Source organism: Lates calcarifer, linkage group LG3, assembly GCF_001640805.2.
Source record: "Lates calcarifer isolate ASB-BC8 linkage group LG3, TLL_Latcal_v3, whole genome shotgun sequence".
In the NCBI taxonomy this organism is placed as follows: domain Eukaryota; kingdom Metazoa; phylum Chordata; class Actinopteri; family Centropomidae; genus Lates; species Lates calcarifer.
Window position 1 is genome coordinate 10,849,820 of NC_066835.1, and position 24,415 is coordinate 10,874,234.

General features: G+C 41.8%; 1 protein-coding gene across 1 annotated transcript in view; it reads left to right on the forward strand.

Annotated features, from left to right (window-relative positions):
• LOC108897819 (potassium voltage-gated channel subfamily KQT member 4) overlaps positions 1-24,415 on the forward strand; it is a 45,637-nt gene that overhangs the window by 13,034 nt on the left and 8,188 nt on the right. Inside the window, 11 exon segments of the mRNA XM_051066627.1 lie at positions 14,636-14,678; positions 14,680-14,727; positions 15,961-16,087; positions 16,221-16,396; positions 16,995-17,120; positions 17,748-17,858; positions 17,956-18,051; positions 18,535-18,623; positions 19,309-19,434; positions 22,492-22,721; positions 22,814-22,913. Of these exon segments, the coding sequence (XP_050922584.1) occupies positions 14,636-14,678; positions 14,680-14,727; positions 15,961-16,087; positions 16,221-16,396; positions 16,995-17,120; positions 17,748-17,858; positions 17,956-18,051; positions 18,535-18,623; positions 19,309-19,434; positions 22,492-22,721; positions 22,814-22,913 (1,272 nt within the window).

Below are 24,415 nucleotides of genomic sequence, written 5' to 3' on the forward strand. Positions count from 1 at the left end.
CCTACATGCTGCTAACCATGTTCACCGCGCAACAGTGTGTGCGTGTGTGTCGGTGGGCCCTGTGGTCTCCTCTTGGCCCCGAGATTAAAGCAATGTCAGTAAGTGTGTGATGAGACCTCACAGACGATACCTCATCTCTCTCTCTCTTTTCCATTCTGGCTCTCTTCGTCTCTCTGTCCCCTCGTCTGTCCAATCCATTATTCAGCCACCTCTTTCTGTCTCTTGTCCACTATTTTTTCTCATTATCTATCTCCTTGTCTGCCTGATACTCACTCCTTGTGGTCATTGCTGCTTTTCCCTTCTCCTCCCCTCACTTCTATTTCTATCTATACATTTATTACCATACTATATCTATTCTCTGTCTCTCTTCCTCTCTCTCTCTCTCTCTCTCTCTCAGTCTTTGCTGCTTATCACTGGTTAATCAATCATTTTTTTCCCCCGGCTGCCAGAACTTATGGTGTCCTGTGACGTCTGAGCAGTGTCCTATGTCCCAGAGTGCACTTCAGACAAGGCCAGTAAAGCTAAGGACAGCAGGAGGGAATCAGAAAGTCTTACCCTAAGACTGCTATGGCTTGGTGCTGCTTGGTGCTGGTGCTGGATTGTCAAATTGTGAATGAAACCCACGAACACCAATGTAAGGAATTAGTGGAGCAGAGGCCCACTTCATGCCATTCGGAAAAGTTATAAACACTTTATACAAACTAATTTGTTTGAAGCATACCCTGGCCTTTACAGTAGGACTTAGAGACGGTCAAGTGAGAGACTGAAGGGACATCACAGAGAGAGAACAGCAACAAGAGGAAGATCAGATCAGCGAGAGAGCGAGAGAGAGAGAGAGAGAGAGAACAGTAGCAGGGTGGAGGTAGGGTGAAATTCAGAAGGATGAATAATTCAAGAAGAGTATTATCTCCCTGCTCTCATCCGCCATTGCCTTCCCTGGGCTGTCACCTAATTGGTTGTAATGAGTTAAAGAGGGGGGCGGGTGTGGCTGAGAGGCCCACAAGTGGTCCACTCTGGTCCTGGCTCTGCTTCAGCTACACTAAAGAGAGGAAGAGGAGGAGATGACAGAAGGAGTGGCGTAAAAAGAGAGAGAGGGAAAGTTAGGACAAGGAAAGGAAAAGGGTTCAAATGTGATGTAAATGTAGGGAGAGGGTTTGAGGAAGATGTGTACATTTTGAAAATAATTTCCATGTTATTCAGTCATTAACTCCACATAATCCTGAGAGTAAATGTTGACATGTGCAGTCTGGTGTGGGAGTTATGTTTTGAGTATTCAGTCCCGTAACATGGAGGAGGGATTTGGACAGAAAGTGTCAACTTAATGAATGCTCTTTATCCTGATTCATGTTTTTGTTAGCCCACAGGGGGCTGTATGTCAGAGGGGGAAAAAATAACACCACAGTGTACATGGATGAGATATTTATGACCTTAAATTTAGGCAAACAGGGCCAAGTGCAGGCGTTGAAAACACATTTCCTGTGCTATACTGAGTCAGTGTACAAAGGTCAATAGTTTTCACAGAGTGATGTAGTTGTGGAGTTCATATGATAAAAACATTGCTACGTGTTTACTGTAAGCGGATGCAGCAGTGTGTGACGAGCAGTACCCTTTATCCTACAAGAAAATACATCCTACTTTAGCTGTGCTCTTTTGCCCACTGTTGTGGATAGTGATGTTGGTCAATGTACAAAGACTAAAAAACAAAACAAAAAAAGAAAAAACAGTGAAATGCTCAGTACTGGCCAATATATTTCATTTGTAGTTGTATGTGCAGGAGGTGGTCACTATGAGTGTGGTGTGTTTGTGTGGAGGGTGGTTTTTGTGGGACTTCACTGGAGGATGAACTTCTTCACATGGCTCTGGACTCTGTCTTAAAATTACACACAACATAAAGACACTGACAGTTACACAAAGACACGCAGAGATTTAGTTTGACAGCAAGGGATAGCAGCACTGACACCGGACTGAGGAGTAACACAGCGCAGCCCCTCCATGTGATGTGACCTGGGTACCAGTGTTTGACTTGAATAACAGCAAAGATATCATCAATGGACAGATAACGGGTTTCGACTCCATGTCCTCAGCTCATACAGCTACTGCATATCTGTCCCACACCAACCGAGGGGTCACCATCAAAGAAGGACCTTCAGGCGAGGGGTCAGGAGGTCGCTGCTGTGGTTACAAGCTGACGACATAGTGATGGTGCAGCAGTTTAGTAGCGTCTATGAAATGAAGACAGTGGCCGGGGCTTTTCTGTGTGTAGTTTGCATGTTCTCTTTGTGTTGGTGTTCTCCGGCTTCCTCCCACAGTCTGAAGACATGCAGGTCAGGTTAGGTGGCAACTCTAAATCACCGTGGACTTACAACTTGTCCAGGGTTTACCCTGCTTCTTGCCCAGTGTGAGCTGGGATTGGCTCCAGGACCTCAAAGGTTAAGCTGTATAGCTAATGGATGGATGAAATGAAGGGACAGGGTTTTTTTTTTCCAACCATATCTGAACCCAACAAGCGAGTTATTTTGGACACATTTGTAGTGTAGAGTGTCACTGTGGTGACTGGTTTAAGACATCACAGGTATCACAATGTCCCTTGTTCAGTTCTGCCTCAGGGCCTTTGTTACATGTCATTGCCCCCTTCCTTCTATCCTGTTAGCTGCTACATATCAGCTGTGTTTCTGGAACAAATTAAACCTCTCCACAAACCATTAACATTATGTCTTTTTCCAGTTTGGACAAAGGAAAGGTTCGGACACTTTAGACTTTTTTGGTTCAGTTGTGAGGAGGTCAGTGTCGATAAATGAGCCTGACTAATGAACCACCTGACCGACACATCAGAAGACGTTTACTTTGATAAATGTATTGATATCTGCACATCTGTCAGTCAGCACTGTTTATCATTAACTCTCAAATATTGACAATGAAAAGCAAAGACTAATACCACCAGACCAATATTTGATAAAAACCTGCACAAACTGCAGTGATAGTTAATTCAGATGGGCTCACAGATCTTTTTCACACAGTTCTTTACATGACCTCACACCTTGGTATTAGTAACGCTGGTCTTCACATTACCGTAGCCACTGTGTGTCCTTTGTAAATCCTGTCAGCTCCTCCTCAAGATCCGCTGACCACCAGGGTTGTGTGTGACCCTGGCTCACTTTCTCACACCCCCTGCCTCAAACTTCTGGGCCAATCCTATTACCCTGAGTTCAAATGTTACAGTCACTGCTTTCTTTTTGTTGTTTCTCAATCCTGGACAGCTGCCCCTGACCCTCCATAATCCATCACCGGAGATCCCCGCTGCCATGGTAACAACATTAGACCTGTCACAGAGTAATGATGATTGGCCTGAAATTCAGTCGTAGCCCCGGTCAAGGAGGGGGGTGAAGCAGTCCACGGTGTTCATGTGTTTTTGGTCGCAGGGTGTTTCACTGCCAATAAACCTCTGAGAAGTCACATGACCGGGTCCTGACTTTTAGCAGTGCGTCTTCTGGTTGAAGGTTTGAAGTTCTTCAGCGCAACATACTTTGATATAGTTAGAAAATGATATCCAGAAGTGTCACATGCCCTTTCTGCTTCCATTTTACAATCATTACTATCAACAATGACCCTTTCCCAACTGCCAGCCCCAGTGATTCAAGCTGTGTGAAGGTTGAGCCTGCGATGGTTAAATGTCAGCATTATACAAGCACACTGGTGTGTGAAGTGGCAGCCCATACACCTACTAAAGGGTTTGTAGACTCTGTGCTAATTGGCTCGCTGCTAGTAACAATACCACAGCTAAATGTCAGCGCTCTCTCAGCACTTCGCCTCCACCCCGGTAGCATCTCCCATCTCTGTACAGTACTCTTCACCCACAAGAAGTCCATAAGCAGCAAAGAGCAGGAATCAGAAACAGCATCAGAGACAATGGAGCGCGTCCTCTGGATAGGCGTGTGTGTTGAGCTGCAGTGGGAGGTTGTGTGTGTGTGTGTGTGCATGCATGGGTCAGTGTCTACATCCAATTATAAGCTCATCCAGGTCTTTATGATGGTCACCATTTCTTCCAGTTTAGTGGACAACTGATGTCAGTATTGTGTATATAAATCACATGGTCTCATTTTCCCAGCCTCTCTCTCCATAATCACATACGTTTCCCTGTAATTTATGTGAACAATTTTACACTGAATTGTCCTGATGTCATAAAAAAAACACTCATCTGATATTCCCACCAGGTCAAAGCACCAACAATCACCAAGAAATTGCGCACACTTACTATTAATCCAGGTCAGGCTCGACAGTAGAGACACACACACGCTGGCTAACCCGACCCTTATGAAACCTTTCTCACATCATGACTTTATCCTCTCTCTGCGGTCTTTAATTTTGCTCCATTTACTGGTTAGATGTGTGATCACATTGGAAATATTTCTTCAGTCTCGAATCATCTGTACCACATATTTGCAAAGAGACATGTCACTGAGCAACCAGAAACCATCAGTGTCAAATTCACTTCTCACCATGATGAACGTTCTACATTAATCCATAGTATACAGTGTATTTATTGCACCATGTGTGTGTGGAAAAAAAAAAAAGTCAAACTCACAGGATGGATTTTACGAGAGTGGAGTGTAGGTGCACAGATACAACACAGGACCATAACTGTGTCAAGAAACATTAAAATGCTGCTTAGTTATGATGCATGAATCAATTTGTTTAATGAATCATCACTGATAACAAGAAGAGGGCTTCTCATGGTACAGATTTGAAAGATTAAGTGTGTACACAGTGGAGACACAATAATAGGCCAAAGCAACCCTGATGATATTTTAAGGCTGTTGTGTAGTATGACTTTTGTGCTGCTTTTCTACTAAATTACATTACAGAATATTGTGCAGGTATTATTATTATTGTGCACACAGTCACAAATTCTGCTCCTCTGTCCTGCAAATACATAAGAACAACTCCTGCCCAGTTGAGCTAAGTCTCTAAGTCCTTTTACTCAAAACAAGTGACAGATCATTTCTCTAGTTTGCAATGTTTTCTTGTAACATTTTCTTGATACTTGTGGATTAATGCATTCCAAGATAATTGTTACTTGTTTCAAGAAGATTGTCACATGTGAAACTGCAGTCAGGGCAAGAACTGCCACTGAAGACACCAAGATCATTTGCTCAGTGTTTTCTTTTGGGGGTTTGTAAGTTTTAGTGACAGTAAGTTTGAGGTACAGTCTAAAATTACCATTAATTAACAGCTAATTTAACTGTATTACCTCTAGTTGGTCATTGCTCAAAGCAACCAGGCAAAAACAATGTTGTTTGGAGTCCAGTGACTAATCCTTCCACGGTTTCTGATTGTGAGAAACTGGCCACCAGCCCAGGTGTACCCTCCTTTTCACCAAATGCACGCTGGGATAGGCCTTAGCCCCCTTAACCCTGATAAATAGTTACAAAAACGAGCTGCCATACAAAGCTTTTGATTGACTTTTTTTAAAATTTATTTTGGTTTTTGGCCAACTGTGACACAGTTGCTGTTGTCATACATCCTGAGAGAAATATCTGGCACTTAAGCAGCTAAATGCTCCGCTATGTTAACCAGCTTGTTGCAACCTGTGTCTGTCGTTTTGTGCTGAGCAGGTAGCATAGAGCAGGTTTATCAGAGCTTATCACTGAAAACAGCAGGAAATGAGGATGAGAGCAGTGAGAGGGAACCAAAATAAAAGGCTGTGTTGAGCTGAGGGTAACTGCAGTCGAGTGATAATTCTCTGTGGATCATTATGAGCGACCCCTTGCACAGATTATACAGTTACTTGATCCATTGTTAATGTAAAATTATTGATTAGTGCAGCGTTAAGTCAAGCTTGTTGACTGGAGTTTGTCACAACAATCCAGAAATTATTTTTGTTGACAACTATTCTTATTACATTGTTTTCACATAGTCTGATGGATAAGTAGGTGGCGTGGTGTTAAGAGGCTTGTCCTCATGACCCCGTATTTCGAAACTCCTGGCTAAGACACATTGACCACAGTGGAAAAAAAAGGAAAGAAATTATTTCACTCTACTGGAAAATATTTTTCATTGGTTTCTAAAAAACATGTTTTTAAGACTCTTCAGTTCAGAAAATAGCTTGTTAAGTTGGATATTTTATACAGTGTAACCAAGAGTAGGAATATTTAACAAGAGAGTTTGTGCTTGAGTGTTTTCTCTCCCTCTTGTGGTCTAATTATTTCAAAATGATTGCATTCGGATTTATGCCTTGGAACTATAAAATGCTGGAAACAACCAGATCCAAAAGAATATCATTATTGGAAATGTCACTTGGAATTCAAGGTTTTTTTTCACATCATTAAGCCTCATTCTCTGGAAGAAAGTCACTGAAATGTTTCCTTGTTTTGGTTGAAGGTGCTGATAAATCACCAAAATCCTCTCACCTAATGAAAAGACTAAAGGGAACTTGAATTTGCAGCACTGCACTCTTAATCCATTGTGTGTGAGGCTTTAGTATCAAAGTGTTCAGGTCATTTCTGTGTTACAGAGAACCAGGAACAAGCATTCAGTGAAGGGAAGAAGACGTCTGTTTACCTGGTGTTTTATGCAACTAAGGGAATAGTTTCAATACATCAGAATGTAACACTGACTGAGTGAGAGTGCAGGCAGTATGTGTGTGTGTGTGTGTGTGTGTGTGTGTGTTGACGGCAGATACTTTTATGGCTGCTGTGACTGGGAGTAACACTCTCCAGCAAGGAAAATGTATCAGTCTAATTGGCACTCTGTTTGAAATGCATCATCCGTAGACAGACAATGGAACAGCATGGCAGTCAGTGGCTCTTTGGTGAGTGTGTGAATGTGTGTTTTTTGTAGTAGATGTGTGTCTATGACGGAGATCATGTGGCACTTTTGCGTGTGAGGAGTCTGTGTTTGTAATAAAGCAAATTATTTGTGTGGAAGTGTCCAGTGGCACCGCTCATGATGCAAACTGCTAAGGTTGGCACCTCTGTGAGCTAGTGTGACCCGCACTCATTACAAAACCTGTTCCTCTCGGTTATGTAAATAATCGATCTAGTCACCTAATATTACTGAAGGTTGTGGCGTTCAGAGGAAAACAAACACATTTCTCTCGTTTTCACACAACACCCTCATGTCAGATTTTCTCCCCCTCTCTCTCTCCGTTCTCCCTTCCCTTTCTCACTTCCTGCTCGAGCCTCTGAATTGCATAGTCAGCTTCTTTCCTCGTGAAAAAGCACTTTTCATCTCTTATTTGTTTATGTGTTGTTGTTTCTTTTTTTTCTTCTTTTTTTCTTTTTTTGTTCCTGCCCAAACTTTTCAGTTTGCTGTCCCAGAAGAAGAAGGAGGGGGAGGGGGAGGGGGAGGGTAACTAACGGGCCCAGAAACTGGCCTGTTCTGAGCTGTGCTGCGCTGTGCTCTGCAGCCTACCTGCACACATTTTGCCTGCAGTCGCTATTTAAGGAGAGTGAAACGCTATTAATATCTTTCTCCTGTTTCCACCTTTCTCCTCTCCCTCCCTTCTCTTTCCCTGCTGACGACACTCTCACTCCTCCTCCTCCTCCACTCTCTGCTACCTCACCTTTTTTCCTTCCTTACTCTCCTCCGGACAGGGCGCAGTAGTTCGCCTCTTTAGTGTTAGTTTGTTAGCGCTTAGCTGCATTGACCTGTGTGTTGTGATTACACAGTACAGATGTGAAGTGCTTCATTTCCAAGGTGACATTTGACATCAGTTCACATACACGTTTGACTCTGCTATAAATAAATCTCATGTTCATGTGCTTTCTTGGTGCATTTGTTTAAGCAGGTCTATATGTTTACCTGTGTGCAGTATGTCCTTGTGGAAGGTGTCACTGCAAGTGTATGTTCGATAATTGGACTTGTGTGTGTGTTCTCTCTTTGTTTGCGTATTTGTGCACCTGCTGCATGTGTGCAGGTTGCGGTTCAATGCCTGAAAGCCTCATTGATCGAGGCTGGCGCCGTGCACACACATACACGTGCACTTACATGAACAGGTGAATGTACAGGTAAAGTGACATGACCCTGGGGTCCTCCCAGTTTATGTCCAACTCCATCCCTCACCTGCTTTGTTTTCCTGTTTCTCTCTCTCTTTTTTTTACTCTTTTACTGGCAGTGCTCCAAGCTGTTCTTTCTTTCTCTTTGAATCGTCAGCCATCTGTCTTCACATCTTCCCACGTCACTTTCATCTGTTTCTCTGCGTCGTCCCTCTCAGTCTTCTTCATCGCCCTCCCCTCTCCCTCCGCCTCCTCTGTTATGTGTAACTGATAGCTGCTTTATCATCCAGCGATGATTGAATCAGAGGTGCATTCTCCCACACTCAAGCTCTGCTTCTCTCTGCCAGGCACGCTGCCTGGCATGGAGCGGAGAATGCTAGCCCCATAAACACATACGCACACATGCACACAATGTAAAACAGCAATACACAATGTCATATATGTTTATTAACACTGGTAATGCCTATTTATCTCAATACAGTATTTTCACAGACCAGTCAAAGTAATGTGAGATCTCCCTTCTCACTTATGTATGTTTACAGGAAAACAGCAGTAAAAGCACCTAGCTTCCATTAAAAGCAATCTGGTTGCCCTGTAGGCTGCTGTGCATTTATTTGTTGTCTGCCCCGCCAGCAGCCCAATGGCCCTCTGGAGCTTTGCAGGCCGTGAGCCAAAGTGTATGCACTTTATACATACAGAGGCTGGTGGTGTGTAACAGTGATCGGTTAGAGTTTCAAGGGAGAGATACTCTACCTGGGATGTGAATCAACACACACTATTCAGATAAACATGGCAAAATAACGTGTGTTCTTTCTTTCTTTCTTTCGTCCTCCTCTCCTTCCTTTCTCTCTTTCTTTTTATGTCTTACTGTGCTTGCATTTTTCTTGATTCTCTACAGTGTCCATGTGACAAATTACACTCGCTCGGCTTTTGGAGAAAAGTCAGATATTCAGTGTATATAGCAGAGCATGCATTATTCTTTCTAAAAAGTTCTGGAGCAATTACTAATGCAGACAGCCTTACAGTAAACCTGAGCGCCTGACTTTCATAAATTATTTTATTCATTGTATGACAGCCTTTTTGATTCACGCCACATGGTGCATCTATACATTAACATGCCCATTTATAAAGTGTATAATGAGTCAGGTTTTTGCTTCACCTTACCCTCCCTTCAGCCATGTCTCCTCTAGTTATAGCAGATGAGACACTTTTCTGTCTTGACTATACAGAGAGGAGGCTTTGTGATCTTTACCTCCAAACAAATATTCAGTGATTTATTTTATTGTCCTGGCCATGAGAGCAATATTCACTGATATTTACTCTCTCTCCTCTCTAAATCAGAACCATTCATCACATCTTCATTGAAATATTTCAATATGAAGATATTTTGTTGATGCAGAATAGTGAAGCACTCAAGCTCGAGTTTCTCTCAATGTCCTCTCGAGACCAACCTTGCTGATTTGGTGGATTTCGACTGATGCTTTGCTTTTAATTGACATTTCCCTGAAAGGATGGAGCTGGTGGTGGATGGTGTGTACTGACCGAGGTGGATAGCGGCCAGTGGTGGAGGAAGTGTGCCCTCAGCAGAAATGTGACTCCCCCTCTCCACACGCATCACGCATTGCCTAAATGTCTCTGCATCTATTTATGTGTTTATCTATTAATGTATTTGTTTATGTATTTATTCATCGGGGACAACAAAGCAGACATGAGCGAAGGCGTCGTCTCGGTTTTCCCAGGTCACTTAACTCCATATGAGGAGCTATAGCTGAACACTGAAGACAAGAGGCGATCCAACAGGACAACATGTGTAGACTTCCATTCATAGATAATAAATAAACAAGAAAAGAAATGACTCTCCTCTGTAAAAGTCACCACAGATTAACATCTTGTGCAGCTGATAAAACTGGGGCTGATGGGAATGTCATTAGTTGTGAAGGGATTTGTAAAGAGTTAAACGTCTTCAAGAACCTCCAGTTTCTGTTGTTTAACTCTTAGAAATACCCCTGACCTGGATGACTGAGAATCTTCACAAATAAAAGACGTGATGGACAGACGACAGAAAGGCTGATACTGTCATCCATAGTCGCTAACGTGACTAATAAAAATGACACAGACAGGCTGGGAAGTTGGAGAGTGATGATTGATGGACTAACGCTTGATTTTGGTCTCCTTATGGGATTTGTGACAGTGACATAATATTAAATATAAAGAGCTTTATTCTTTGAGAACTAGATACAATATCATTAGTATCATTGGTCATCACTGGTTTATACTCAGGGTCACTTAATATTTAAACACTCATGTACTTAGTTAGAGGACTTCAACATAGATGGTGTAAGTGGTATTTTACAGCCACATGTGAGTTAGGCAGGTGTGACTTGAGGCCTGCTTGTGGCTTGTGGTCTGAATGAGATGAGGTCTGAAGGGTTCGTTACTCGACACCCAGCAGAAATCAGCTTTGTGATTACGCAAACCGGCTGCACACACAGATACAGTGAGCTGTGTTGGCACTAACTCACTGCAGTGTTTTTGGAGTCACTGTATGTAAGGGATACTATTGTATTCAGGTAAATGCAGAGTTGCTTTCATAACTTGTTTCTACGGGAATGTTGTGTCTGCATTCTGTAGAAGCCAAGCTGTCGATCCAGCTATCTGTGCTGTAACTTGTTTCCTGTCATAACGCACAAGTCAATGAAAGAAACCACCTGAGATGCTGCCCCAACTAATCTCCTCCTTATGGAAATACACACAGTGCTTTGAGTTAATTGAGGGGAAAAAGACAGACGGTTTAGTCAGCACATTACTTAGTTGATGAACGACCAATATGCGTTGTTTGCAGAGAGTCATCTGACTGCGTTTTTCAAACTAACTCCGCCGTGGCTGAAGCACAAACTCTCATCTGTGCATGCACCACTGGGCTGAAAAGTATACAGTAGTAATTTGGGGTTGACTCGCGCTCGGTGTCCGGTGTGGTTCTTGCTGTCTTAGATCTACTTTGTCTTTCTATTTGTAGCATCTCGCCATCTGGAAACTGTGGCAGGGCAGGCAGACAAAACAAAAACACTGGACTCACTGACTCTTTGCACATGCGGTGACAAAAGTGTTTCTGTTCACAGTGTAGCACAGAGAAAAGAGACGACAGAAACCAGGGTTTTCAGATCGATCGGATGAATCACTACTGGCAGAGTCTAATCAGATATTTGCATTACCAGAAATTCTCCTTTGATGATATATACCACTTATCCCTGTGGTTACATCCTGTGGTTATGAACTAATCCTCTACACATCAGTGGTTTCCAACCTTTTTTGTCTGATGTAACCTCCTATTCCCTATCAGATGACCTCAAGTACTTCTTTTAAAGAGGATGTTAAGTAACACAAAATAAAGGAAAATTATTATTTATATTTTTTCATACAGTTAAACTGACAATATTTAGATTGAATTTTGTATTCATACTACAACCACTTGAAGTGAACCTTTTATCCATTACTTTTAGCTTTTTACTATTAGCTGTTACTTTTAACTATGTAATCTGTTTTTCCATTAATTTTAGGTGAATATGTTAATATTTTTTCCATTACTTTTGGACAGTCATTTTGATTGTTTATTCCCTCTTAGCTTTAATCCCTTTTTTCATTATTTCTAGGCAACTATTTTGACCTCAGTAACTTGCTAACGAGATGTCATGCTCTGTCAGAGGCAGCACAGTGGCTTTAAGGCTTTACAACTGACTCAGGTTATTTTTTAATCAAATCACAATATGTTTTTTTTTAACTTTGGTTGAGCTTCTATACGATCATTCCATGTTCACCATGCTAACTGCAGGTGCAGCCTCTGGGGTACATGACCCCCTGGTTTTGAATCTCTACATTACAGAGAGCCAAAAGGTTGCAGGACAAACTGTCGACAATCTCAGACATCTCCCTCATCCTTCCCTCCTTGACCTCTATCATTTCTTGTGCAAGTCTGATGTAAGACAACTTACACCATCTCTCCGATCAGACCCTGACGGTTTTAGTCTGAGAGGATGCAGGTCTTTATTTTCATTTCCTCTTCTGTTGCTATATTGCTGATGAATGTATAATTTTTTAGAGTTGTGTGTTTCACTTGTTATACTTAGGTTTTTTGTTCGTTTCAGATTTGTTCCCATGGACATCTCTCTGTGGGATCAATAATTAAGAGTATGGATTATATGCAGTCCAGTGTTTGTGTTTCTCCGGACAGCAGCTGTCCACTGCTGCTTCACTGTCTGACTCAAACCCATATTTTTCTGCAACTTTTTAATGTGAGCGCCTAAAATTCTTTTTCATTTCACACACATTAGCCTGGTGAGAGACTTTCTGATCGCATTACTAATTGTGCAGAAAGGGCACCATTGTGTGAGACCATAAGAATTGGTTTCACGTCCAACAAGTGTTCTCTAACTCTGACATGTAGACCAGCTGGACCAACAGCTGCCACCTGGCTAATCCTGCCCTGCTGTTCTGGATTCACATGGCACAGGGAACAGTCAGTGCTGCTGTGTGTTAGTGTGCAACTCATTTGTGTCTCTCTCTCTGGGCTCTTATTTTGATTTTTTTTTACACCGTATGTTCTCACACAATCATTGTCTGGTCAAAGATTCATTGTTAAGGTGCTTCGGTTCTTGTCATTGAGCTGAAGTCAAGGTGTCAGATGAAGCCAGCAAACATTTTGGGGTTGACCAACACTATCATATTTTTACAAGGGTCCATTAGGTTTCTGACAGCATTGTCAGCCACTGTGATGATCTTAGGTTTGACATATAGTATTACTCATCAGGATCTCAGTTTGGACAGTTACTCATTTTTTATATGACCTATTGAAACCTATACAACACTGAGGTCATGTTGTAGCATAAAAAGATCAGAACATAACTATCTGCCTCTCTGTCTTCATCTCACTGGAAACTGCTGACCAGAAACTTCTGCCTCCAATCATCTTATAAACAGTATATAATTATTATAATAAAAAACACTGAGAGAACTAACTGTGAAAGAAAACATAAAAAATAATGTTTGTGATAAAAAGTTCAGCAGCTAATGATGATCTTACAACAGGTTTTCTGCTCTGCTGTCTGGTAATACTGTGGCTCCTTTTACTCTTGCTGTTAACAGTTCCTCTGAAACAACATCTAACAATAACTTTTTCCACTGGTTAAGAGGGACAGAGTGCAGCGGTTACCACATAAGTGCCAACATCATTCTTTTCAGCAGCACACCATTCCTAACATAAATGTTTTTACTTTGAAGTTAAAGTTAATACATCATCCATCATCATGGTGGAGAATTTCTTTGCAGCAAAGAATATTTGCACTATATGTAGGTAGTATCCTGTTCCTTTAAAGATTTAAAGATTTTTCCTCTGAAAAAGTAACATACATCATGGATGTGAGAGTTGTGTGTGAGGACATTGTGAACTAGAGTTGTATGTGATAATAATTTTTCCTCTTTAAAGAAATGAAAGAAAGCGTCTTTTTTCAAGAGCATTCCTCAACAGAGAGTGTAACTCACGTTCACGTCTCTCTCGTCTTGAATCAGATTTAATAATGGCGATTGTCTTGTGGAGACTTGACACTTTTTTCAGTGTTTATACAAACATGAGAGCACCTCCAACATAGGACAATTTACCAGAATTTATGTTGTTTTTATTCTGGAGTAGTTCTCAAACTGAAGTGGTCATTACTTCTGCGGGACAGTAATTTCTGTCCCGGAGCAGCAGAGATGCACAGGGTTGGGATAATACCAGTCATCTTATAGTAAAGTACATGTTAAAGGTTATGGTTGGGAATATTCTATATATTTGTTACTGTCAACACCACCCAAGTTCTCATTGTTTCTGCTGAGGATGTAAATCTTTAAAAGTAGATCACAAATACACATTCATTTTAATTTTTTAATAATTTCCTAAAACAGCTTGTAATTTTTTTATTTTGAGAAAGATAACCAGATAGAAGTAAATAATATATTTAGGACTGACAGTTTTCATGTTCATAAAGGGAAGCAGCACCCACTGTAAAACTGTTGCTCAGTGATGTGTTTTTAATGGTTTATGGAGAACAATAGAAGCACATGAAACAGAGAAATAAGCTAACTTAGCAATAAGAAAAATATAGAATATCACTTTCACTGACAACAGGAAAGTCAGTAGGTTGATCAATAAATGTTTCTTACTATCCCTTCAGAGGGTATTTGGGGTTTTTCACATCAGTTGACATAAAGCCAAACACAGTGCTGCAGTATGAAACCTATACTTACCTCATTTTCAATTACAGATATTCCTAAGATACTTTCATTAAGCTATAAAAATTGTTTACTAAAAACAACAAAACTTGGATTCATTGTGCTGATTCTTGTGCCACTGACCGAATATGAGTCAGCTCACTGTGTTGTGTTCTGTTATGGATCAACAAATCTTTTCCTGCTTATTTGCAATTTAGTTTTTTTCTGTTGGTTAATCACTCAGAGAGTGAACAAAGCATATTTTAATGAGTTTTATTTAGTCCATTTGTTTCCTCTCTTAAGGGATTAACATAACCCCAGAGTGGTCTTATTTCTGTGTATTTTGAAATGTGTTTACTGACCATGTGTGTGTGTGTCTGTGGGTGTGTGTGTTTCAGTTTTCTGCTGGTGTTCAGCTGCTTGGTGTTGTCTGTGTTCTCCAACCATCCCCGAACACCAGAAGATGGCCAACCAAGGCCTCTTCATCCTGGTAAGACCTCGTCCCCCTTTCTCTCTCTCTCTCGGTCTCTCTCTCTCTCACACACACACTCACACACACACACACAGACACACACTGACTACTTCAGCATCCATTTTCATACCCTTTCATACACACCATCTCTCTTGTGTCCGTATGTGCTTGCGTGTGTGTTGTTTTCTTTGCCGGTGGAGGCGCAGACCGCCATGTAAGCAGGTGGGAGGATTCAGGTGTTGTTGACTGTGCAGGAAATCACAGACATGATCCACTAATCCTAATAGCTATCCCATAATCTCCCCTCTTCCTCTGTGCTCAGGCCGCTTTAGTGAAAGGTAATGGACACTCACTTTCTCCTTCCTTAACTTGACGTGTCCTCTCTCAACCCCCCTCTTCCCCTCTCTCTTCCCACCTTGCTCATCTTTACGTGTTATTTAATGGTTTGATTGACTTTCACTTTCTCTCCGTTCACTCTTTCGATCAATCACCCAGCCATTAGCAGGCAATCAGCCATTAGTGGACTTTACTTACACGAGCATTCGCTCTAATGACAGATTGGTTCAGAGCACCTTAAACTGCCTGTACAGTCCAAAAACCTGAGAGCAAGACCGACAGAGAGGTATGATAATAGGCTCTTTTGTTAGACTGTTAGAGCCTTTTCAGCCTTTGTTTTACAAGCCTGGTCAATTAAAATTATGTTATTGCAAAGGTCTAACAGAGGGAGCATAGGGCATCTCAGTCATGTGAAGAATATACACATCAGTTATCAGACTTTCTCAAAGAGAGAAATTAGGAGTGGCTGCACGCAAAACAGTGGTGTGTTCATGCGCTAGAATAAAAACTGGAAAACTGATGTCCCAACTTCAGTGTTCATCACACACAACACAACAGGTACTTTGTGTACTTTTTAACTTTATATGCTACCACATTCACATGATGTCTGCTCATTTTTTGTCCTCATTGTTTCACATATCTCACACAGTGTATTGTCCTCTCTCCCAAATATTATATTATAATAATTAATACCTTAAATGCTCTGTGTAGGGAAACTGGTCTACATGCTAAACAAATGTTACAAATGACTACATGTAATGAAATGACAGACTGTCACACTGCATGTCACTCTGACTTTTAGGAAAAAAAATACATTCATACAAAAAAAGGTTTGGCTTGTCAAACGCTGTGCTCATTTGACCGGTGCAATCACTGACCTTTCTCTCTCTGTCTCTGTGTGTATGTTGTTTGTAGGAGTTTGTGATGATTGTGGTGTTTGGGTTGGAGTACTTCATCAGGATCTGGGCGGCCGGCTGTTGCTGCCGATACCGGGGATGGCAGGGACGACTGAGATTTGCCAGAAAGCCTTTCTGTGTCATAGGTCAGTGTGTGTTTGTGTGTGGAAGGCACACGAACCCACGTCAAAGTGCTGTGTGCGTCCGTGTGAAAATTGTGAAATCACCTTATCCTCATCTCCTCTCTGTGTCTCTGTGGATTGAACTCCTTCCCTGTAGACTTCATAGTGTTTGTGGCGTCACTGGCAGTGATCGCTGCAGGCACGCAGGGTAACATCTTTGCCACCTCAGCCTTGCGAAGCATGCGTTTCCTGCAGATTTTGCGTATGGTTCGTATGGACCGACGAGGAGGCACCTGGAAACTACTGGGCTCAGTGGTTTACGCTCACAGCAAGGTAGGAATGAGAGCCTGCTAAATATAGTCCTCTTCTTACACATGTTGCACTACAAAACTCACTGTCTCTAGTTTATGTTTGAGAATGATTTACATTTATAGACACTGATGATTAAAAGTATGCTCATACATAGTAGTCATATTACAGCATTATGGATTATTGTAAGCGCAGGAAGGAGGCTGAGGGCTCTTAAAAGGCTGATGATGGTTACAAATGAGGTAAATAATCTAATAACTTTAAATGTTGAGGAATAAGTGGTGAGTTTACTGGTGAACATCACATTCACTGCCCTAAAACACCAAACTCCCCTTTAACGGCTCATTTTTGGCAATTGGTAGTTACTATTTGTGCTGACCAAACACCTGACACCCACCGGTCGGCTGCTTAGAAGGTGGTGATGATGATGAATTGATGCAGCAGCTGTCTGAGCAGAACTGTACAGCCAAGTCAAAGTGGAAGCCAAATGTGATGATGATGGGAATTTATCCAATAATGATGATAGTGGTACAGTAATGACAGGAGGGATTATGATGGGAAAGATGCTGTTGCTGCTGCTGACAGGTGTGATTGATACCTCTTCTTTGTCTCACTCTCTCAGGAGTTGATTACAGCCTGGTACATAGGCTTCCTGGTCCTCATCTTTGCCTCCTTCCTTGTGTACCTGGCAGAGAAAGACGTCAATACAGATTTCAACACCTATGCAGACTCCCTCTGGTGGGGGACTGTGAGTACTGCCAAATGCACACACACCACACACACTCTGTAGCTGTGGAGAGAATCCCTTGAACAAAATCTTATTAACAAAAAGAGATAAATAATTTAACAAACTTAAGTGTGACAGACTGTATCAACATTAAAGAGGCCATTAAACATGAGACCTGTAGGAGCTGTACTTTCAGATTATAAGTATATTAGAGATATAAAGCTTCTGATGCCCAGTGAGAAGATTCACCAGGTTCAGTGGTAGATGACTGAGTATTAGTCAGTCTTGGTGCATTCCAGATATTTTATATTCAGCATGTTTTTATCCAAAGTGATTGCAGGAATTATATTAAGAGTAATCATAGAATTATTATTTTCATCTTTGCAGCCGTGAATGACAGGAGTAACTGAATTGTAAAGTCATGCAAAATCTTTTGTAGGGTGTGTGCAAAGTTTTTATACGTAGGGAAAAAAAATCCTCGACACGCACAAATTGCTGTGTTTGTAAGAAAGTACTCTTCAGGGAATTCAGATCTTTTTATAGGGACAAATGCAGTGTGTCACCAGCCCATAAAATTTCCATTCTGTTAAACCCATCATATTGTGTGTGTGTGTGTGTGTGTGTGTATATATCTCTCCACCCTCCCAGATTACTCTGACTACTATTGGCTATGGTGATAAGACTCCTCATACCTGGCAAGGACGGCTCCTAGCTGCAGGTTTTGCTCTTCTGGGAGTCTCCTTCTTTGCCTTGCCTGCTGTACGTCTCCTGTCTATTTACTCACATCTTTGTTAGTGACTCCTGTCTGCTCAGTCAGAGTTGCACTCTTGACTTAAATTTGACCTCTGACCCTCAGGGAATTCTGGGGTCAGGCTTTGCCTTGAAGGTTCAAGAGCAGCACCGGCAGAAGCACTTTGAGAAGAGAAGGATGCCTGCTGCCAACCTGATACAGGTAATGGCCACAGTGAGTGTCATTAAAGGTGCTACATGTAAGTTTTTGCTATCACTACAGAGCCAGCATTAGCCTTAATAGGTCTTAACTCATCTGTCTAGAAGAAATGTTGTTGAGTTCAGCATCAAACTTCATTCCTTTACCTGCCAAGAGCTGTGTCCAGCAGTGGAAAACAATGCCATTGTTTTCTTCTACTGAAGTTAGCATGCTGACCAGCTAGTCACAGCCTGTCTCATGATACCACTTTGTGATAGTAAATCATTGTAGAGTCCAGTCTGTCCCCAGTCCATCATGAGAAGTTGAAGAAGCAGCACTGCCCAGAGGGTGTATTCTCACACAACAATGCTAATATTGGCTAACAACAGCAAAAATGTACATATAGCACCTTTAAATCCTTGTTCCAATATGGTGTTAAATAAATTCAAACTCAAGTAGAGAGTCAGGATGTTAACTTTGACTTTGTGTTTCTTTGCATTTGCGTAGGCTGCATGGCGTCTCTACTCTACAGATGCCAAACACTCCTATCTAACAGCTACATGGTACTTCTATGACAGCATGCTGCCTTCATTCAGGTAGGCCTGCACTCCCATTACATGTTTACATGTTCAGTGCTGAATGGATTCAACCATCAGAAATCTGTAGTTGCCTTTGGCTGTTTGTTTGAAGTGTAATAAATGCAGACAGAGATTTAAGAGTTGCATCACAAAATGGTGAATTGTAAAAAACTAGTTTTGATACTTTCTGCTCATACATTCATATAATAATGAACCAAAACACAGATCATACCTGCTACCTTTTATCCACGAAGAACCCTTTTCACTTTTGAATAAAAATCAGCAAAGTTCATTTCTCTATTACATTTTTAAATTATTATTTTAAATTAAATTACAGGGCTGGGCCAAGCCCTTCTGCCACCACTATTCAATTGCGTTTTCATTACTTTTGTTCTACACAGTGGTTTCTTATATTTTGCATTTATATATTAATTTGACTAATTTTTATTTGCTTAAAAGGAGGGGAACATGAGAAACATGCATCTGTTTTATATTAACATTGAGTCAAATCAGTCACTTTGCAATATCTTAAATTCTCAAGTTTTCACATATTTCTCTCAAGTATCCCTCTTCTTTTGAGCGTTTGGACCATTGATTTGGCCTTTTTGTGAGTTGTTCATTATTTATTTTTTGTTCATTTGTCATGTGTTTTTTTTGTTTTGTTTTTGTTTTTTTGTGTTTATTTGTGCACGTGGGGTGTCAGAGAACTGACGCTACTGTTCAGTCACCTCCAGCGACAGCGTAACAACAAGAAGGTTCTCCACAACTCCTACCACACGCTGCTGTCTGGGCTGCGGCCCTACAGCTCCCCCTACCTGTCGGGGGACAGGTACGCACACCGCCACCACTCACAGCCTTACAGTACATCCAGACAGGTGGTCAAAAGTACCTACACTCCTGCTCACACACAGCAGAGACATACAGAAGAATACATACCACAGATGTACACACACACACACACACACACACACAAAGAAAATCAAAGGCTGACTGCTTCCGGTGCTTTCTGCATGGACGTGTTGTGTGTTTAACAGTATTTCACTAATATCTGATCTGAGACCACTGTGTTACAGGACCCCCCTGCTTCTCTGCATCTTTGTCTGCTTAGCTCATACTCTCGCCATCGTCACCGCCTCCCAGTGTTCACTTACTGGTTTCCTCTTCCTGTCTTCCTCTTTCTTTCCCTTTATTTCCATTTGTGTCTTTTCCATGCCATCCATCCTCCATCCTTCATCTGTTCTCAGGAAGGCAGAAGGTCCATGCAGGTTTGTTCTCCAAGTCACGAGCTGTGCTTTTTGATTTGAGGATGTTCGTAATTAGGATGAATTTGCTGCATTAGCTTCATAACTTTGTTAGCATAAACCTTAAATAAGAGCCAAGGTAATAAAGGGCTGATTATGTAAATGGTATATATGGGACTTGTGCATGCATTAGATGAGAGAAGCACATTGGTGTATCTGAATAATACAAGTTTTGCTGCCATGTGCTGATTAGAAATGTGCTGATTTGAGGAGCTGCTCTCACACCATGATGTTTAATGCGCTGTCTTGATGAATATACTCAGGTGAAACATTGCCCACCACCATTGCATGATCAATCCCCACCCACAGATCAAACCCTCCTCCTCATTCCTCACTGACTCTGTCTTCATAATCCAAAACGGCCTCTCTGAATTAATACACTTTTAGTCATGGTAACAAGAGCAGGAGATTAAAGGGCTATTTGGACTATTGAGATGTCACGCCTCACCCCTCCACCTCACCCTCTTCCTCTGGTTTTTCCCTTGTGCTAACTTTTTTTTCCCCACGGGTTCACCAAGTACCCAGGTTGTGTCCCAGAACTTCTTGTCCTCCTCCACCTCCCCCCCTTCCTTCCACTCCTCTCTTCCCCTCACCCTCACCCTCTCCCTCTGCCTTGTGTGTCTCTCCCAGTCAACTCCTTTCTAAAAAGCGGGGTCTCTTCCGGATTCACGCTGGCCGCAAGCAGAGGTATCCACGGCAACTAGCCTGTGCACGGGGCACGCTAAAACGTCACCGATCGATAACTCTGCCACTTATTCCTCCTATAACACACACATCCTACTCACTTTGCCTGAAACACTCAAAAATTTGTGGGCCAGTGTGGTGGCTCACTAAAAGTTTTGCATTATTGTTAAAAATAATTAAACTCTTCACAGTTTGTGAGTTTCAGAAAGAAGAATTATCTAATTTCATGCCATGAAATGTATCTTATTTTCAACAATGGACTGTCGTTACCAATTAAAAACTTTAAATAGCCACTATACTCTGGTCCACAAATGCTTGAGTGAAAACATGTTGTGTTCTGTTTAACTATGAGGATGTTTCTCCAGCTTGGTCTTTATCTTAACTGTTGGAGAAACTAGGGCTGATTTTGCTTTGGCTTGAAGGTCATGATAAACCATGTGTTGAAAACACGACAGAAGTCCTTGATGGTTTACAACTGTGACAAAATAGATAAACATGTGTTTTCCTTTCATCCTTTCATCAAACCACATTGATGAAACAAGGAAACTAAACATGCACTCAAAAATCAAGCAACAACCTTTCGCAAATTGAAAAATTGTTGAAGTCGAAGGAATCTCCCCGCTCTAGACTCGCTTCATGTTTTCAATTCAGTTGTTTGGTTCATTTGTTGTCTCTTCTTGAAGAGAGGGTTTAAATGATTCAGCATGCTTTTCTATTTCATATCAGTCATATGAGCCTTTCTAACAAATATGTATGTTTGTGCTGTATTTTTTATAAGGTTTTAAAGGACTAAAATGCTTCTGTTTGCATGCAATATGCTTTCAATGTTTTGGAAAGATTCAGTGAAATTCATGGTCCTGAATGCATCCAAATCATTTGCTTCCATTCCCAACAGCATGCGAAGGTCTTTCACTCTCTCTTCCCCATTGCCTCCAGTCTACCTGAAACATTTCAGCTTGCTCGTATGAAATGCTGTTCCCACTAACTCCCCTTAACTATTTAAATTTTAATTTAAATGGCTTGCTATAACACACGCACAACAAAGAGTATATCATCGTAAACATGTAGGAGTGAACGACTGGGCCGGAATTGCTCTGTGGTGCATGACGTTTGCATTGCCTTATGGATCCGTGACAGTGTGCAACATGTAAGTGGCTGCGGAGAGGGAGTGGTCTCCAGAGCATGCTAGGAGTCAATCTGCTGGAGAGAATGGCCACCAAATAGCTTTCTCCTGTAAATAGATGACCTCACCTATTGTATCGGCCTGCCTTGGGTTGTAGTGAGTGGTATAGAGCACTTAATGAGACACCTTTTGTACGGCTGCGCTTTGAAGCCAGTATTTTGATGCTTATTCACTCTGTTGAAGGGATTAGGGAAGCGTGTCTTGGTCTGATGGTAGGTGGAACATTTTCCGCCGTCCCAGCACTACTGCAGGTCTTGAATCAGGTTTCAGTCTGATTTTGCTGAATCAGGTGCTATGATAGGCACATTAAATAAGCAAACCCTCAGGGCAGAATCAGTTTTTAGCAATACTGAGTGGTCCCTCTGGTCAAACAGCCTCCATGATAAGTCAGCTAGTTCGTCCGTCGTGGAGACACAATGTAAATGTCTGTTTGTGTCCCTGTTTTGTCGATGTTTGTTGATGAGTCTCTGCGAGGACTGTTAAGAGAATCAGAGGCTATATTTTTTGTGTTACTCCATTTTTACTAACAAACTCTTTTCTAACAAGCTCAGGCTGGCCTCCTGCTGCTTCCCTAAACTTCCAGGATAACACAGTTTAGTTTTCCATTAAGGTCAAACGCATGGACATCGTGATCATTGAGAAAAACTCAGTGTGCCTCTGATGATCCAAAACGAAGACTCTGCTTATAGATGTTTGACTACTTTATCTTCACTGTCAGCAGTAAAATGGGCTTCCGGGATCGGATCAGGATGAACAATTCCCGATCATCCCAAACCATTCGGAACAAGGCGTCACCGCTGCCCCCGGGCTCCGGTGTCCGACGCTCTCCCAGCCAGGAGAACGTCCCTGAGGCCACCAGCCCTGGGAAGGTCCAGAAGAGCTGGAGCTTTAATGACCGCACACGCTTCCGCACCTCGCTTCGCCTCAAACCACGATCCCCTGCTGATGGTAAGCAACACACAAACATTCTTCATTAACACTCACAAGAATCTTTTCTACCTAATAGTGACTCTGAATATCTTCCCTCTACCTTGGTCCAGTGGAAGGGGTTGGGGAGGACAGCGTGGAAGACAAACCATATTGTGATGTGGCCATGGAGGAGGTAATCCCAGCAGTGAAGACACTTATACGAGCTGTCAGGTGAGTTCTGCCATCAGTAGTCCTTCCATAACCCTTTTACAGTCTCACTCAATAACAAACAAAGGAAAAATGATCACCAAACGAACGAATAAACAGAAAAAACCATAGGCCATGTAAAAGCAGTCATACAATATGCAGTGCTGTCTTTGTAGAACTGGATCAGATCTGCTCATCTTTCTTTTTGGGCGATGGATGTTCTCGACTTGTACTGAAACACACACACACAAAAAACGTATTTCCTTTCGGTTTACACCTGTGCACCACCCCAAGTAATCATGTACAATATACAAAATGAAGGGATGTAGCTGAATGTATTTTTTGGCTTTCTGAGAAAACCTGAGAGTAGTTAGAAGTATCATTCATCCCTTTATAAGAGGCTACATGTCAAGAGTGATTCCTCTGCTGGTTCTTAAAACCGCAGGGTCCCCCCAAGGAGTGAAATACAACAAATATTTCAACAAGATAGGACTCCTCAGAATGCGCTCTACAACACAATAGAGAGTATCATTAAATCGATAAACTGTTCAAATGTGAAAACCTTTAACCTTTACCTTTAAGACTTTATTAGCAGTAAAAGCTTGTGTTTCCAGGAACTAGGTTCCATCTGACAACAAACTGAAGCTGCTGTGCCACTGGTCAGCGATGGAATAAGATCACTTTGGCCACACAAACAACCCATTTGTGTGAATTCAGACGATGGGCACTTCTCGTGGTATTTACAGCCTGCATTAATAGGCGAACATGCTGCTCCTCCATTTAGGTGCTGGCGTGTGCAGATTCAGCTGACGGAGTAGAAATGTCCACTTAGGAGCAGTAACTGAGCCTTCCTGCAGGCAGGGTTAGTTCCCCCGTGTGACCTTGTCGCTCAGAGAGCCCAGCTCATTCAGGCCGATCATGTGTAAGGTGGCGTGATAGGGTTGCCTATTAGAGAGCACACACACACGCACACTCAGGAGCACCGTACAGATGGAAGATCACAGTACAGTACGACTGTACAGAGACAGATGATACTGTACAGTTTAGACAGGGACAACTGTAATAACAACTGATTAAGATCATTGATGTTGATTGTTGTCAATGTGTCATCTCTTCAATGTTATTCATCGACTTTAAGCTTTAATGTTACTGTAGTACATCAGTGGGGGATGTCCTTACATAGTATGTGCTTAGACACTTTAAATATAGTTTTCGCTAATGAATGCAACAATGCTGCACATGTAAACAAAGCAGTTACATTCGTAATCCAAGACAGTGTATGTGTGAAGAAATACACTGTAGACCAATCTACACCATTGTTATAATACTCAGCAATTAATCATTGTGTAAAATACAGAAATAAACAACCAGTGGTGTTAGAATGTATAGATATCCCATAGGGGTATCAACACACACACACACACACACACACACACACACACACTGAGTAACAGCGTAGAGTTTTTCACTGATGGTGGCAGAAAAAAAACTACAAATGCCAGCAAACATCTGGTGTAGGGGCCGGG